Below are 18,166 nucleotides of genomic sequence, written 5' to 3'. Positions count from 1 at the left end.
CAGCTCAACAAAATAAATCTATCACATTTTCTCATTTGAAGGACACAAGGGGCTCAGTTGGTAGAGTCATCGTGTCTCAACCGGAAGGTCAAGGGTTCGATCCCCAGCTCCTGCAGCCACACATGGACCAAAACTCATATCTTGATATTGATTAGCTGAATTGCGATACTCGATATATATCAATATGTATTTTATTAACAGTGAAAACACATGGAAAAATAAACTGCCTGTTTATGAATTTAAAAAGTAATGTTATAAAATAAAAATGTTCCTTAAATACAATAAAAGAGAGGGAGAGGAGGAGCAGGGTTAAGAGGGACAGACAGACAGTCAGTCATCAAAAAGGTGAACTGTCACCTCTATAACGTTATTTTAATGCAACATCAACTATATCCATATTAACAATATTGTCTTACCCTATATCTTGTTTGAAAATATATTGATATATCTTAAAAACTCGATATATTTCCCAGCCCTACGATGTGTCCTCGGGCAAGACACTTAACCCCGAATAGCTCCAGCTGCTTTGTCGGCGGCGTATGAATGGAATTAGTTACTTCTGATGGTCTAACTACACAGCAGCCTCTACCATCAGTGTGTGAATGTGTAGGTGTGACCTGCAGTGTAAAAGCACTTTGAATAGTCAGAAGACGAGAAAAGCGCTACGTAAGCTCAAGTGCATCCATTTACCATTTACAATGCGTATTTAATATCTTAACCAAATATCTTAAGAACAAAAAAAGCTAAGACAATGTAAGAAATACGAAGTGAAGTAAGTTGAGTAGGTTACCAGTAGTTACGTTAATAGTAAGTGTACATTATTATACTTCATTGTTCTTTGTTATACAGTATTAAGTCTTTTTACAACTATTCGGTGTGTGATATTATTTAAACTTATCTACTCTTGACATTTGTAAAGGATGATTTGGTTTATTTTCTTAAAAGACGTGTTTACACTTTGGATTCATTGTGCAGACATTACTCTTCAGTGCACTTCACACTGCGTGTGTATTTATGGATTTAGCTGTGTTTGTGTACTGAATGTGACAGTGGGGATGGTGGGATGGGGGGGTGCCCTCTGCTCCATGTTATGCTATGATGTAAAATGGCTGCTCTCCATCGAGGGAAGGCTCAGCTGAGATTAGCAACGCTTGAGAAAAAGAGGAAAGAGAGGAAGAGAGAGAGAGAGAGAGGAAGAGCAAAAAGGAGGGAGGGAGAAAAATAACGAGTGTGTGTGTGTGTGTGTGTGTGTGTGTGTGTGTGTGTGTGTGTGTGTGTGTGTGTGTGTGTGTGTGTGTGTGTGTGTGTGAGGAGACAGACTGAAGAGAGAAAAGTGTGAGAGAGGCTGTCAGATAAAAAACAGTCAGAGTTCTTACTTCTGTGAAATTTCGCTGCAGAAAACGTCGCTGCAAATGTGTCAGGTTTGTGGTGTTTTTTTGTCTGTTCTCCTGATGTGAATGTATGCTTTGTGGTATTTTGGGGGTGTTTGTGTGTTTAGTGCTGCCAGCCTCTCTGACAGTAAATTACAAGCTATGCTATATCTTACTCCTATGATGTCATGCATAAAAAGTTATAGCCAAATTTGAATTCCAAGTTTCTATTCACACTCTTTCCCCCCTGCTTCTCTCTTATCTTAGTCATGGTCCCTAATGTCTACAAATGCAGTCAGTAAACATATTTTAATTTGGGAGAATTAACAGCTATTCTGAATCTGGTGCATCATACTTTTAACAATCATATCATCTTGTTAGCTCTGACTTTGTTGGGCCTCATTTTGTGTAATACCTCAGACTGCCAGTGTGGGTCTCTGTCTCACCATTTACTCCGGTGTGTTAAATGCTGAGTGGATGTAACTCTGAGGCTTCACTGACCTACTGTCACATAATAACAGAAGTCTCTATAGTAGCTTCAGGATGTTTCAATGTTTTAATTAATTCTTCTAACTCTTCTGTTTCTCTCCTGTTTGCTCGACCGCCATGCGACAAACGTCAGGAGCCATTTTATTTTCTTATGTCTACATCGATGCATAGTTACTCCCAGTAGTTATGATGTTAGATTTGTATTATGTCTCTTACTGACTCAGGGTCAGAATAGGGGGCTTAGACTAAATAAATGAAAAAAAAACAAAAAAAACTTAAAGCATAGAGTTATGACCACTAGTAGTTTTAACTCTGTTCATTGCTTAATCATAGAAACACTCTGCAAGAACTTTTAACTCACTGGGCTTAATCACAAACTGAGGTGTTTCTTTCAGAAAAAAGGAATCACTGACAACTTTATCTGCGACTATCGAAATGTACTCCAGTCATGTGTTCGACTCACTAAACTAAAAAGGAATAAAGTGCAGAGAACGCTTATGGAAGAGGACAGTACTGACATACAGCTAAAGAAAGATATTAAATCAACTAAGAGCAGCGACGTCAACACATAATGTGAAGGCAGGAGCTAAAATACATCTATTTTTATTCATTCACAGGATGGATTATTAGGGTGTATTATACATACAGTCAGGTGTTAGACATATTCTCCTCCTGTTCTGTCCAGACATTGTTTTTGTATTTTATAGATACCGATGTTTAAAATAATAAATATGCTTATTTGCTGATTCTGATACTTTGGTCTTTTCATTACTTCTTTGTAATTCATCTTGTCGGTTCATTTCAAATGAACAGTTGAAATGAGCTTAGTGATTGTGATTGTGTGGAGTATTTAAATTGTAGCTAGTAGTCGCCCCTCTTGAAATATTTCTGGAACATGTCTTACAAACCTGTCACTGATCTTTCTCAGAGACGCTGTAAGACGCCCACACTGCCGACATTTTCTTTCATGTTTGACCATCAAAACAAATAAGAGTTTGTACAACAGGTTCTTCTGCTCTTCTGTGAACCCGCTGTTGGTAATAAAAATAATAATAATAAATTAGATTTATATAGCGCTTTTCTAAATACTCAAAGACGCTTTGACAGGAAAAAACAAAAAGCAAAGCAAATACTAAAAGAACAATACAACATAGTAGTGTCGAGGGAAGAGGATGAGAGTCAGTGGTTGTAGGCGGTGATGAAAAGGTGAGTTTTAAGGGATTTCTTGAAGGAAGTGAGTGTGGGGGAGTCTCTGATGTTTTTAGGGAGAGAGTTCCAGAGGGTGGGAGCGGGGGGCAGGGGGGGACAGGAGGTTTGCATCTGCAGACCTGAGAGTGTGGGTGGGAGTGTGCTGGTGGAGGAGCTCAGACAGGTAGGGGGGAGCCAGGTAATGTAGTGTACTAGCTTTCCAGCATTAAAATGATGTGACACAACAGATACACACCAACTACTGGCATCCATGCATGCTACATCATTTGCAGATGGGTTGATTTCTACAGGGCCAATATTGGCTCATTTTGATGTTCTGCCAATAAATCGGTGCATCCCTATTTTGTTATTAGGTTGTATATGTTTTGCAAAAGGCTACATAACTCTGGTTTTGTGAAGTGCTTTGATAAAATATTTTAATTGTAATTGTAATTGGTTGATTGAACCAGGCTGTAAACATGTTAATTTCTTACATTTTTGAATGGGTGTGTATGTGACTTCTGCTGCCTCTACAGCCAGCCTCATGTGGACATTTGACAAATTGCAGGATTTAAAGTCTTTCTATGTGATTTTTCACACTTAAATGTAGAAATCAAGTATATCCTCTGAAAATAACTCTGTGAGTCATGACTGTCTACAATGGGTGTAACACCCGAGTCCCACTGTCTGTGATGTTTTCAGAGTCCTATCTTCACTTTGTTTACATCGCCAAGACGGCCAGCTGACTCCTCCCCTCACGTATAAAAGTTGTTTAATTGAGGGACTAGAGAAAAGAAGAATAACATACTGTACTCACTGCTTAACTGTGTTTCTAGATGTTTCAGGTAAATTTATATATAAAGATCGCTAGCATTAGCATGCTAACACAACAATGCACCGCAAGGTGTTTCGGTTTGATGCTGGTGCTCAAGGGCGACATCTGCTGGATCAAAAAATCACATATAAAGCCTTTAAGAGTTGGGTTGATGTATATATATTACTTAAAGAAATGAACTTATATACTTTGGGTTATTAAAGGCACTTACACCTGATGTAGAGCTTCAGTACATATTTAATGTTGAAATTAGCTGCTGATAAGGGTCAGAAAAGAAAAAACGCATTACACTGCAGACAGACTACAGTCATAAAAAACGTTAAACGTGACAAAGTTTGATAATGTGGTTAAAGAAATTACAAGGGACAGATTTATGAAAGAACAGACAAAACAAGAGGAGCAGTGCTCGACTCGTCGTGACTAAGTCAGTGACTAATATGTGAAAGGCTTCAAAAGATCCCAAAATCCCATGATGTACAAAAAAAATACTATTCAGGGTTTCATTAATATTGAAGATTACAGTCCCAGATTACCCACACATGGCTGCTATTTTCTCAGACTTGCTAAAGCTGGTCTAAACTGTGAGAGAGACAATAAAACTCTTCTTGAAAAGAGAAATTGCTTGTAAAGGTGAAATCAGTTTAAAAATACAACTCGCTGGCATGTCTAAAATGTCTTCCTCAGGTGTGATTTAGGTGTGTAGTAGATCTTAAGTATGTCTTTGCACCAAAAGGAGGTCAGGAATTATAGTCCAATCGACACCCATAGTAGTGCTGACAATACCAACAATAGAAATATGAATCATGCTGGATATCCTTGGCTGTATCTAAACACTGGTTTCAGACTCCAGTCAAGTGCATGCACTGTGAAATCCTGCTGAGAGAGGAGGGACGAACCAGGCTGCCATTTATAAATAGAAAGAATCAGCACGCACAATGTCCTGCTGCAGGAAAATGGGTCTCTTGAAAATAGTGTTGAGTAAGCAGTGACTGGAGTTCTTATTAGGAGGAAATAGAGCATTTAATTTCATGCTAATTCTTGGCATTAGTTCCAAATGGGACTTAAAGACTCCCGCTGAGTGCCTTAACTTCCATTTACCTGCGCATGTGTGTGTGCGTGTGTGTGTGTTAGCAATCAAAGAACAGGTGGTGTTAGCCCCCAGCAGTCCTGCCTCTTCCTGCCTCCATCAGCTGATCAACTCCTGTCTCCTCCTCCTCATCATCATCCTCCCTGCATCCTTTTTTTTCTCTCTCCTGTTCCCCCTGATCAAAATCATCCCTTACTCTCTGTTTTCCCCCTCTTTTTCTGCCTCACCCTGTTTATCCCTCTTCTTACTTTCTCTCTCTCTCTCTCTCTCTCCCCCCCTTCATCCTCACTGTCTCTCGACCCGGCTGTAGTTAGAACAGGCTGACTAGCAGAGTGCTGTTTGTCCCAGCGGAGGGCAGAGGAAGCAGCGCAGGAATCACTGCCACACTCAGGAGAAACCAAACCTTTTTTTTTCTATTCCAACTCTTTCTCTCTTTTTTTATGGGGGGTGAGTTTGAGGGATCTGATATGTATAGCCCCTACCATGAACTCAACAGTGAAGATCCACCTTCAGAATGGGACCCACTTTAACAACTACATGTACCAGGTAGGGACTCAGCAGCAGCTGTACAGATTGCGGATGTTACCGTCTCCAGCTCAAATATCTCTGTCTCTCTGATCGCCATGTGTCCTTGCCTGAGTATTGATTTCAGTGCTGATGATGACTCTTTTCTCGGGGTTGAGAAATAGCCTTCCCTCCTCCTTCTGCACCTCCTCCTCCTCCTTCTTCCGTTTACTGCCAAACCTCAATCAAACTGGAAAAGAATGATTAATGCTCATTGGCTGCATATGGTCAAAGAATTGTGGCTGCACCTCTTCCACTAAAGCTCTTCACTAGTTGACTCCCAAGCCAAAGAAAAGAACTATCATGCACTGATTCTCTTTGACTGCTGTGTGTGTGTATCAGCAGCATGTGAGAGACACTATCAACAGTAGCTCTTTAAGTTTGTGCTTTCATCCATGCATGTGGGACGTATTCCCCTCTTTTTCTTCCTTTCCCTTAATTCTTTGTCCCTCTTTTTTTTGATATGGCAGGTTTTGTTTTTTGTTAATGAAGAAAACTGGGAAGCCTGAATGGATACTATTCTGGGCTCAGGCCTTTGCAGGGCACAGAGGGGGAGAGAAAGTTAGAAATCTTAGAAAGGGTTTGACACGTGATGTATCAGATATGCACTCTCTCTCTTGTTGACAAAAAAGGGTTTTGCTTCGTCAGTCAACCTTATCGCATTTATTCAGAGTATTAAATGACTTTTGATCACACATTTTGACAGTGTTTGGTTTAAAGGTTTTAGCCAGGTGTCTTTGAATTCCTTCAAAGTGGTAAAAACTTCTTAAAATGCTTATATGCTTTAAATGTCACACAGAAAATTACTTCCCCCCCCCCCCCAAGGTGTTTAGTGGGATTGACTGAGGTTCAGTTACACCGAAATTAGTGTTCTAGGAAATAGTGCAGAGCGTGCAGGATTAGATGCCTAATTTAAAATCTGCAGTGAATACATTTTTTATTTTTAAACATAGATGAAAATGTGCAAATCACCTGATGCAAAGTTTGTACGCAGCTCAAATATGTCCTCTTCCTTCCGTATACAAATGTTGCCGCAGAGTGCACAGTGTTGTCATGGCAACATATTACTCACTGCCTGCATGGGACTTAACACCTAGGCAAGGTGTTGTGGCAGTGCTGCTGGCGGTGTGTGTCACAGTTCTTACAAAGATTTGCATGTGAGTTGACTAAGATTGCCCGAGGAAGGTCAGGTCCACCTCTCCCTGCTGTGTTTCTCCTCCCTCCCTCTCTCTCTCTCTCTCTCTCGCTCTCTCTCGCTCTCTCTCTGCAGTGGTGAAGAGTTACACAGCGCTGATATCTAAGTCTCCCCGGGGACTCACTCATTCTCCAGTCCCAGACTCTGCATTCATCTCCAGTGTGGATAAAGTGAATTACGGCGATTTACATCAGAGTTAATTTAGTGCCTTTTGGAGCGTGCAGAGTGAAAGGAGCTCAGTCATTATAAAAGATCACCGATCGGGTATCTCCTTCTCTGCATCTGCACAGCAAATGGATATTTCTGTAGGTTAACTAGTAATACTGCATAATGCAATGTAGGACTATTGGACCACATTTCTGAACAGTCACTCATACTTTCACTGGTTTTCTGTTTACAAAAGTCAGACTTTTGCAGAGATACTTTAGTGAAACTCACAATTTGTTTTGTCATTATTACGGGAAGACTCCAAAATCGAAAACTGATTATGTGATTTTTAGAGACAACAAATGCAGGAAAAAGTAACTACCGTTAACTTCCACTTGTGCATTGAAGATGCAAAAAGCATCAAAGTTTTCCTCAGCTTTCATTTTCAGTCTCATCAGTCTCACCGACCTCAGAGATCCTAATGCAAGATTGGCCTAGATGCACCAAAATCTCACTTTGTTCACATTGTTTTTTAGGTCTGTACGCATCCTCACATTATCAAAATCATACAAATTGTGATATTTGTTAGTCATGTTTGCAGTCTCTTTCCATAACTGCTTAGTCACATATTTTCCTTTTTTCCTCTACTCCTTGCACCGGATGCTTGCTGAGACAGTGCCTGGCCTTGCAGTTCTTAAGCTTTGGCCTACATCGATTTCTATCTGTTCTGGCTTCAGTCTGCTGTCTTGTTACTCTGCCCACACATTGAGAAAGTTGTAGAGGCTATTTGTTTCTCAGTATATTCATTTTTAAAAGGTATTATCTACTTTATTTGTAATCTCTGACATATCCCTCAAGTCAATGGAGCGTGGTAATATAGGACTCTGTAACCTTAGCCTGCCTTTTCTAAATCGACTTCTGTTAGTCACTTCCTATTTTTCCCTGGATGACCTTCAGCATCATGCAGAGAACACATGGGAACTTGTTACATTTTACTGAGAGTTAGACTCTAAGTGAAGGTAGAAAGAAGTTGTGACAGCAATCAACAACATAATACAGACAGAAATCACAGATCAATTAGGCCTACTTATTGGTTGGCACTAATTAGTCACTGTGGATTCTAATGGGTTTGTAATCCCACACTTTCAAGTCTCCACTTATGTAGTTTAGCTGTCAACATCTAAGAAATTTTAATGTTGACAGCACTATTCTGAAATTATTTTACAAGATTTTTATTGAAAGTGTGCTGACCTTTTGTATTCAGTGTTGGGGAGGAGCACTGTCCTTACAAAATAAGAACAAACTGGACAAGGTTGTTAAACTAGGCAGCAAGATAACTAGGAAGCAAATGTACAACATTTCTTACCTGACAGACCTGTACACACTGAATTTATCCATCAAGATCACAGCTGACCCTCTGCACCCCCTTTGGTCAGAGCATGAACTCTTGAATTCAGGGCGCAGGTATAAAATGCCCAGGTTGAGACTTAAAAGAGCAGGTGTATGGCTCTCTTCATTGAGTCACTCGGTTATAGCGTTGAGCTAGCTTAGAGCTTTTAGAGCCCGGCCTGTCTTCGTTCTCATGTTCAGGGAGGGAGAGTTTTTTTGAGTGACGATCCGCCGCCAGCACCGAGGGGCCACGCGGCCTCGGGTGCAGGGATCTCAACCGGTAATGATCCTCTAACACTGTGTCTGGTTTTTTCTTTTGTCATATCTGTCATTTTCATTTCACTATGTTTACGCAGCCACGAAAAAAATAACATTTGATTTTCTTGTGTTTCAAATACATGGGCCAGAAGTGGCCATCTTTATTTAACTTGCTGAAATCCCTCATTGAATCATGTGATGCTTTAGTGTGTTCTTATGTGCTGTCCTGTAAATGTTTGTTTGTATTGTGTTTTTTTTTGCTGCTCTGAAGTTGTCAAAATTATAACTGTGTTTTCTCATTAAACGAGAATCCATTTTTTTTCTCTTTTCTATTCTAGGCTTATCTAATGCATTAATCATCAGGGCTGTCATATCAGTGAACATTATTTTTTTAATCAAGATTTTGACTTAGAAAGTCACTGTTTGTGACTTTCTAGAGCTAGAGCTTCAAAAAATACCTACAGGACGCTGCCCTCAGCTTTCCATGCAAACATCAACTGAATAACTCAGTTTGGTCATTCGAACAGTTTGCTCATTATGCACAGTTTTTTCAGCGACATATCATTTTATGTGTAGCTAAATGTCACGATTAGCTTCATTTAATCAGTCATTAATCTTCAATTCAAGTTGTCTTTTGCAAGAATAACATGAGCACAGACGGGAAGGCATCAGCCAGTCACACATGAGCACTCATATACTTTTTTTAAATCATACAGTAAGACTTACGAGTCTTAAAGTCATTGCATTTATATTGCTATGTTTGAAGACAGCGTTCAGTTTTTTGTGTTTTCTCCAGAGCCTTCCTGAAATGAGGTCTAATGACTAGTTACTAGCAAATGCTAAATGCTGTGGATAATAATAATAAATAATAATAATGTATGCAGATGTGTCTATAAATCAAAGAAAAATAAATCGGCAAATGTGCAAAATCAGAGCAGTTACACTACTTTGCTTTGACCATGCTCGTGGAGATGTTCAGTTTACTCCTGATAAGACTTTGATGTGGCATGCAGGGAATAGTGAACATGGGGCAGACAGAGCTCAGGTGTGCAGTGCAGGTTAGCTCTCCAAAGTATTGACCTCTCTTTCTCACACACATTCACAAGTCTAGAGGGATAAGACCTGTCACTATAAACCTTATATATATATATTTTTAATTGCACATGTGTGTGTGTATGGGTATGAGACACTTTTACCCAACTGCACTCCAATCTCTCCCTCTTTCCCTCTCTATTTGCACTCACACACACATGGAATTTTTTTTTCATTCTCTAATCCCAAACTGCTTAAGGAAGCGAAGGGGAGAAATCCCTTTACAATGTCTGGGCTCAGCAATGTTTGGTAACCGCTCGCTATCTCACATTGAGGTTTGGGAGGCAGAGGAAATGCTGTTCGCTCCTCCAGACACCCAGAACCTTCTCTCTCTCTGCTCTATGTGATATACTCTCTGACAGATGTCAAGGCTGTGTTGTCAAAGAGCTGCGCTTGTATCTGACTGTTGTGTGAAGTTGAATAAACATCTTGGCATTATTTTCAAAGCTCACATGGTTTTAGAGGGTTGGGATTGTATGGTGCACACAGTCATACCGTGTGTGTGTGTGTGTGTGTGTGTGTGTGTGTGTGTGTGTGTGTGTGTGTGTGTGTGTGTGTGTGTGTGTTTGAGTGTGTGTGACAAAAGAGAAAAAGGAGAAGCTGCCTTAGGGAAGGCATTACACAGACCTTCATGAGAAATTAAAGAGAAATGTTTTTTTTCCAAGACAGTGATGTGTTATATTTAATATATAACACTTGTCTGCTCGGTTATATAATGCTTTTAACAGAGCTTATGTATTCATGCCTTTATCTATTCTTAGTTATTTGTCAGTGCTTGTTTCTCACATTTGTTTTGGGTGTTTGGAGGTAGGCAGAGCTGAGATGCAGAGAGCTGAGGGGATGAAGGGATGAGGTGGCCTGTTGAGCCTTTCTGCCATGATTGAAAGAGACAGTGAGCTAGAACATCTGTTGGTGGATTTGGGCTGAGCTCCTGTCGGTTGGTGCCCCTGTGGAATAAAGGGAAGCAAAATGAACAAGCTGACCCATTTTCTCCCCTTTCCTCCCGATGCTTCTTTGCTCTCCAGCCTCTCCCTCCCTCAACAGACAAATCTTGTTGTTTGAGTTTGTGGAAGTGTGTGCGTTTGATTATGAGTTCTCAATACTGTTCTTTAGATTAACCCCCTGTGATATTTTTATATTTCATGTTTTAGAAAGTTAAATTCTATAGACTGGTTTACAGGAAGTACAGGAGTATTTTTTTTCTCTCCATAGACAAAATTGTGTACTGACATTGAAAGACTCCATTTACATACTTAAGTGAGACATGTTTCTGGACTTATCTGGATAAAGACATGCTTTTTTTATGCAGAAATGTGTGTTATCTGAATGTAAAGTTTTGATAAATACTGTGTTGTAATAGCTGGTGTATATGGAGGTGTGAAACATTATTGGCCAGGCCTTGCTCGAAAAAGAGGTCATTTGATCTCAAGCAATTCTTGCCTGGTAAAATAAAGGTAAAATAAAATTATGTGCAAAACCATTTCTACTGAATAGGCAAAATGGCTCCCAAAGTGATTTGTGATAAAGTTTTTAAAGTTAGTCAAATGTGTTTATGTGCACATCCTTTTTTTTAACTTGTGAATATTTAGCATTTTGTATGTTGAGTTTTCTTTTATTGTTTGTTTTCACATCTGTTTTTCATGCAGAGTACTATAACACCTTTACTTACTGTAAAAGGTTTTCTAGTCGCAGTTTTTTTTTTTATTTACTTAATTTGTATATGTCAAGTGGTTGCACGAAATAAATTCATCTAAATACAGATATATTTTTTAAGTTTTGTTTATATAAAATGTATTTATTTAGTTTATTAAAAATGTTACATTGATTTTACTAAACAATTTATATTTATTTATTTACTATTTATTTAATAGTTTACTCGTATTTTTTAGTTAGAATTACTAATAATTATTATCTTCAATTTACTAAACTGAATTATGTTAATACAGATAAACTTAATTGTTTAATTTCTACATTATACAATTACGTTCAATTAAATTAAACATTTTAAGCTATTTTAGCTAGACCAAATACATTTAATAATCAGACAAAGCAAACAAAATATTTTCAACACTTTATTTTAGTCTCAACCAGTTGTCAGGTGTGTTGACAGATATATGTGTTGGCATTCTACCCCAGCGATGTTTGGCACATAATGCTCTGCCATATCTGCATATTTAGAGTGAAAGGGAACTGTGCAGACTGTAACTCTAAAGGAACTCTTCTTAGTCATGCCAAATGCTGTGATGTGTCATGGCTGCTGTGATGTGTCATGGCTGCAAGGAGCACCAGGACTTTAAAAAAATGCAGGCGTGTAACAAAATGTGTGTGTGTGTGTGTGTGTGTGTGTGTGTGTGTGTGTGTGTGTGTGTGTGTGTGTGTGTGTGTGTGTGTGTGTGTGTGTGTGTGTCTCATTTTTGAGACAAGCAGAAAGAGTATAAGCCTCTGGGTTTTGGTTTGGAGTAAAGTCACGCTTACAGGAATTGCCAACAAAGCAGCGAGAGATGATAAAACAGCATGCACATACTCATTCACACTCACACATAGGCTACAAATGCACACACAGATGTACACACTTTAGTAAACCCAAACACCCAATCCCAGCTCCAGTGTGATCAACCACAGAAAATATTTAAAAAATGAACTTGGGGCAGAAGCTGTGTGAGTCATGGCGGGTTCTCTCTGTTATACCCAAACTGAAGCGCATGGATTAAGTATGAGGCAGAAGGACGTGAAACAAAACAAAGTCAGAAAATGGACTCATTTGAACTGATGGATGAAGTTGTAACAAGACGGTCAAAAGCAATGACTGACTTTTCTTCCACTGATCTGGGCATGATTTGTGTGAGGATGATTTGAATGGTTGGTCGCAGACGAGAGCAGGTGATTGGATCATTTTATGAATAAATAGTGTTGTGGTGCAGAAGGCTAAGAGGATAAATCTGTTGTGTTTTGCAGGATACTCTTTGTTATAAAGTTTTCATAGACTTGTGACTGCTGTCAAAGGTAGGCTGTAGTTCATTCATCTAGATGTGAAAGTTGCCAGGTAAAAAAAAAAAAAGCCATTAAATTTGATATTCTGTTTAAAACAGACACGCAGCAGAGCAGTGCTGCAGTTCCATCAGTGTTCTCCCAAACTATTAAAGTTAATGGAGCGGTCTCTTTACAGCTTCAAAAGAGCATGAAATATCCATCAAAATGCACTTGTGGTGACTGTACTGTATAGCTGTGAAATGTGGAGCTGCTATCTAAAGACACACTTGATAGAACCATCCGGACAATTGTTCTACTCAAAACACTTTTTTGTTATCTGAAAGGCATATGAGAGCTAAATTAATGTATGTTTTGGTTAACATAAATGAAAAGAGAACATTCGGTGCAATATGTATTTATTCAGCTCTAATGCCTGTACTCTATGAAGCTAGAGCTTAGCCTAGCATAAAAAACATAGCAGAAGCAGTTAGCCTGACTCTGTTTAAAAGTGACCAACAGAGTGACCAAAACGTCACCAAAAAGTGAACAAAGTGACTGTCAAGCTTCACCAAAGCTTACTCATTAAACCTACAATTTAAGACGTGTTAAGGAGTAGATTTGTTTTACATACTGTCTGGATTTTGTCACTGCTGGACAGAGCTGGGCTAGCTTGTTTTCTCTCTGTAGCCTATGCTAACATTGCTAATCAGCAGCCAGCTGTAGCTTCATAGCATTTGTTGGAAAGACAAATTCCAAATTCTGAACAAGAAAATGACTAAGTTTAGTTCCCAAAATGTCCATGTGGTGGAGTTTCAGCTTACATGATATAATGTAATTTTTTTGGTAAATGTTCAGAATTATAAATATCACCCAAAAGCCTGTTTATGTTTTTAGCCTTTTCAAACTACTTGATGTGACTGTTCGACAACATAAAATGGCACTGTTGGGAGTGATATAAACAGAGCGATTAATAGTTTCTCAGACTAACTGACTCTCTTTTAGCCTACTTGTGTTTTTACAGAAAATTAATGAATGTTAGAATGAATATAAACATGCTATTTCTGACAGACTGCTCTCAGAAAAATAAACCATTGTGGTCCAATTTGAAGTCGCTCATGAGTATATTTCTTCTAATGTGGCCATAAAGGACGTCTGGAGTGCTGCTAGAGCTTAAAAGCTTCAGTGAAGTGATCAGCCATCTGTCAACACTGGAGTGGGAACAATTAACGTCAATAAAACAAATTGCTCTCAAGTGAAGTAGACTTTTCTCACAGTTAGGAACTCATTTTGATAAATCAATAATCTATTCTCAGTTTAATAATGAAAAGACTGTCAATCATCATGGGAAGTACACCATCAGAAAGAATTTTTTCTTACATACATTGAAATAATAAGTCATAAGACTTGAGACTTTGAGACTTTAGACTTAATTGTCCCCGAGGGGAGATTATTTTTCACAGTACTGTTACTGTCCAACAGACATGTCCCACCAAAGAACATTTATACACAAAAAAAAAGAGAGAATAACACAAACAAACAGAGTTAGACAACAGTAACATTGTGTATATTGTTTTTTCCATCATTAAAAGATTTGTTTAGACATATTTTTGAAACTGTTCAGTGCTTAAGATGGAAAGAAAGGGACATTAATACACTGCGGATGTGTCTCAGCACATCCAATAGCCTATAGAACATTTTTATCTTCACTATTGTATTCAATAAGCCACAATAACTTAAGACACGTCCACTCTGTACTCCCTGTTATTTTCTTTGCTCCCAAAACCTGCCTCATGCAGGCACTGAGGTGGGCCGAGTAGCACAGGCAGGGTTGCTTCTTTTATGTAGATCAGATAGCATCTTAGTGCCACTGTGGTCACTTCCACCTGCTCAGACCACCTCTTATCACACCTGCACAGAATATTTTCCCAGAAAGCATCCCTTTGGAGAGCAAGTTTTCTTTTTGGGCAGAAGCCAGCCGCTTGACTGGCCTTTATTTAAGTCTCCTGTAAACTCTACCAACTAAAAAATATTCCTTCCACAGGTACTAACAGTGTAAAAAGTGTTCTGGTTTTGCAAAAAAAAAAAATTCATCAGGGGGCATGTGTGTATTCACCCTGAATATTGCAGTTGAATTTGTGCTCAGTATTGCATAGGTGGAACTCATTATATTGATATTATTTTATTATTTATTGATATTGGAATATTAACCTTTGGTTTGGTTGTGAATGTGTTTGTGTAGGAGTTTGCCACCCTGACAAAGGAGCTGAACATATGTCGGGAGCAGCTGCTGGAGAAAGAGGAGGAAATATCTGAGCTGAAAGCTGAAAGGAACAACACCAGGGTATGTGTGTGTGTGTGTGTGTGTGTGTGTGTGTGTGTGTGTGTGTGGTAATGCTGATGAAAACAAACAATGTTCCTCAACTCCAAATTAGTATTCTATTTGGTTGTTAATGCCTTCATGTGTGTGTGTGTGTGTGTGTGTGTGTGTGTGTGTGTGTGTGTGTGTGTGTGTGTGTGTGTGTGTGTGTGTGTGTGTGTGTGTGTGTGTGCGTGTGTGTGTGTGCTGTAGCTGCTTTTGGAACACCTGGAGTGTCTGGTGTCTCGTCACGAACGCAGCTTGAGGATGACAGTGGTGAAGAGACAGGCACCTCCACCATCTGGAGTCTCCAGCGAGGTAGAGGTCCTCAAAGCCCTGAAGTCGCTGTTTGAACACCACAAGGCTCTGGATGAAAAGGTTGACCCACAAACACACAATCAAACACAAACACACACACACACACACACACACACACACATATAGGTACTGTCTGATCTTATAAATATATGTAGGAAAAACATTTATACCTGATTTAAATGTTTCCATCAATAAAAGCCACTTTGTTGCTCCAGCTGGTTTGTGATTTATTTTCATCAATTCATTGTTTTTGGTTTATTTCCCTTTTTTGAAATTGTAGAAACCTTTTTGGGCACCCAAAATCTTGGGTTTGCATTAACAGCAATCAGTAAGGAAGGCAAATTAAGACAGAAAATGGAAGAAAAAATAGAAAAATAAATTCCTATTATAACCTCAAATTGTATGAATAATATTACTTTTTCAGAATAGATTACGTTTTTCATTTTGTCTCTCCCTTACCCTGTTTTCTGTGATCTTGGTGTGTTTATCAGGTACGTGAGAGGCTTCGTGTTTCTTTGGAGAGGGTGGCCACCCTGGAGGGACAGCTAGCTACTACCACACAAGAGGTGAGGTGTTCGAATGTGTGTGTGTTTCTTTGTTATTTGTGTCCCATGGTGAGTGAAACATCTGTGCGTCACCTAGCAGACATTTGTGGGAGCCTCCAGTCTGATCTGATATATGCTTCAAATGTCATGCTGGGTGAGAGGCTGTGTTTTCTCAACACACACACTTTTACGCAGCCGTCTAGGCGTGTAGGTGTGCAACTTTTGAAAAAACAAAAAAGTTTCAAACTAAAGCCGGAGCTAGTTTTTTTCGAAGTAATGAAAAAAATGTATTACATTAATAAAAGTGCAATGATAAACAACTGAAGCACATCATTGGTCAAATAACTCTCAAATAACAAACAAAACATATTTACCCTGAATAAAACAATTTAAACCAAAAGACATTGACTAAACCTTACTCCCTAACTTAAATAAGAAACAGGAGAAAGATTACCCCTACTGCTTCTCAAAGAAAGAAATCACCCAAATCAAAGTTACCACGACCAAAAACCTAACACTAAATATCAAAAAAAAGTTCAGCTGATTCACAGTTCTTAATCATATTAAAGGTTAGAGGCAGAGGAAAGAAGCAAGTTGCTGCTGTCATTTGAAAACGCCCCTGATTGTGTCCAGACCATAGATTGTAAATATTAACAGGTGACCTAGCCCACCTATTAATCCTATCTCACCCTAACTTTCAGTCAACCCTTACAACAGGCTGAGAGCTGGAGCTGAGGCGGGTTTTAAGCCTCTTGACGAACCGTCTCACCGCACCCGCGCAGGTTGGCTGTGCGCCTTATTGTGAATAACGTTTATCCTTAATGAAATCCAAAAGATGAGTTATCAACTTCCCCAAACAGTGTGCCAATCAAGATATAAGCTAATCAGACCAAATTTGTAATTGGTTGATTGAACCAGGCTGTAAACATGTTAATTTCTTACATTTTTGAATGGGTGTGTATGTGACTTCTGCTGCCTCTACAGCCAGCCTCATGTGGACATTTGACAAATTGCAGGATTTAAAGTCTTTCTATGTGATTTTTCACACTTCAATGTAATATAAATCAAGTATATCCTCTGAAAATAACTCTGTGAGTCATGACTGTCTACAATGGGTGTAACACCCGAGTCCCACTGTCTGTGATGTTTTCAGAGTTTTCAGAGTCCTATCTTCACTTTGTTTACATCGCCCGGACAGCCGGCTGACTCCTCCCCTCACGTATAAAAGTTGTTTAATTGAGGGACTAGAGAAAAGAAGAATAACATACTGTACTCACTGCTTAACTGTGTTTCTAGATCACGCTCATTTCAGGTAAATTTACATGCAGTGTGAAGATATGAGCATAATAAAGATCGCTAGCATTAGCATGCTAACACAACAATGCAGCGCGAGTTGTTTTGGTTTCATGCTGGTGCTCAAGGGCGACATCTGCTGGATCAAAAAATCGCATATAAAGCCTTTAATCAATTCAGCATCAGCTTTATTTTTCAACACTGCTCAGTGCAGACCCCCATCCATTTGAAAGCTGTGATGCTGAGCTTTACCAATCCAACCTTTGCTTCCTGCGAACACAGTGCTCCAGCCACCTCACCACTCTCCACCTGCAGAGCAACACAACAAAGATCCACACAACAGACAGAACACAGTCTCGCACACAAACACAGAGAACCCCAGTTTTACAGGACAGACAGAGCACTCAGTCACACACAGGCACAGACATCGACACAACATGTTGTGCCAGGGCCGTACCACGCACACATACCAGGCACAGACACACACACTAACTTGTCTTATTAAAAAAAAAAAAAAAATGCTCAAAGGATAAAATGATGCTAAATATTCACAGATTGTTATTTTTAGTTATGTAAAATATGGTAGACCATGTTGTGTGAAGCACGCTGGCAGCCTTAAGAGTCACATTTTTCTTTTGGAGTCTGAGTTTTGTTCTTGGATAATCTATCGGAGCGGAAAAGATTGTAAATGTGGACATTTTCATTTTCATCTCTTTGCAGTTGACCGTAGTGAGACAAAGGAAGGACGGTGACTCACTGGAGCGAACAGATGGATCCAAACCTGCATGGAAGGTCTTCCTCACTGTGTGATTGTTTTTCTGCTCTGTGCTTTATAACATGTCTGTCTGATTTATTGTTTGCTGTCTATGTGTCATAGCACTGTCTTATTCCACACATCAAATCACTTATCCAGACACACAAAATCTATGTCCTACTTTGTCCTTCTGATAATATCAAACACCTACTCTCTATTTCAGCCCTGTCCTTTATAGTTTAAGGACAACAAGCTCACATTATGTAACTCTGTCTGGGTCCATCTACAACGATTGAAAGAAAAACTTCTTTTCAAC

The 18,166-nt window shown here is 39.2% G+C and overlaps 1 protein-coding gene across 3 annotated transcripts in view; it reads left to right on the top strand.

Annotated features, from left to right (window-relative positions):
• The window catches only part of ppfia4 (PTPRF interacting protein alpha 4), a 65,502-nt gene that overhangs the window by 31,408 nt on the left and 15,928 nt on the right, over positions 1-18,166 (top strand). For 2 of the 3 annotated variants that reach the window (XM_020634278.3, XM_020634279.3), the window contains exons 3-6: positions 14,824-14,925; positions 15,154-15,318; positions 15,750-15,824; positions 17,817-17,888. In XM_020634278.3, coding sequence (XP_020489934.1) covers positions 14,824-14,925; positions 15,154-15,318; positions 15,750-15,824; positions 17,817-17,888 — 414 coding nt within the window. Of the gene's footprint in view, positions 1-5,329; positions 5,516-14,823; positions 14,926-15,153; positions 15,319-15,749; positions 15,825-17,816; positions 17,889-18,166 lie in introns of those variants that run through there. The other variant, XM_020634280.3, reaches the window with a different exon arrangement.

The sequence above is a fragment of the Labrus bergylta genome, chromosome 5 (assembly GCF_963930695.1).
Source record: "Labrus bergylta chromosome 5, fLabBer1.1, whole genome shotgun sequence".
Lineage (NCBI taxonomy): Eukaryota > Metazoa > Chordata > Actinopteri > Labriformes > Labridae > Labrus > Labrus bergylta.
This window is presented reverse-complemented; position numbering and strand designations above follow the sequence as displayed.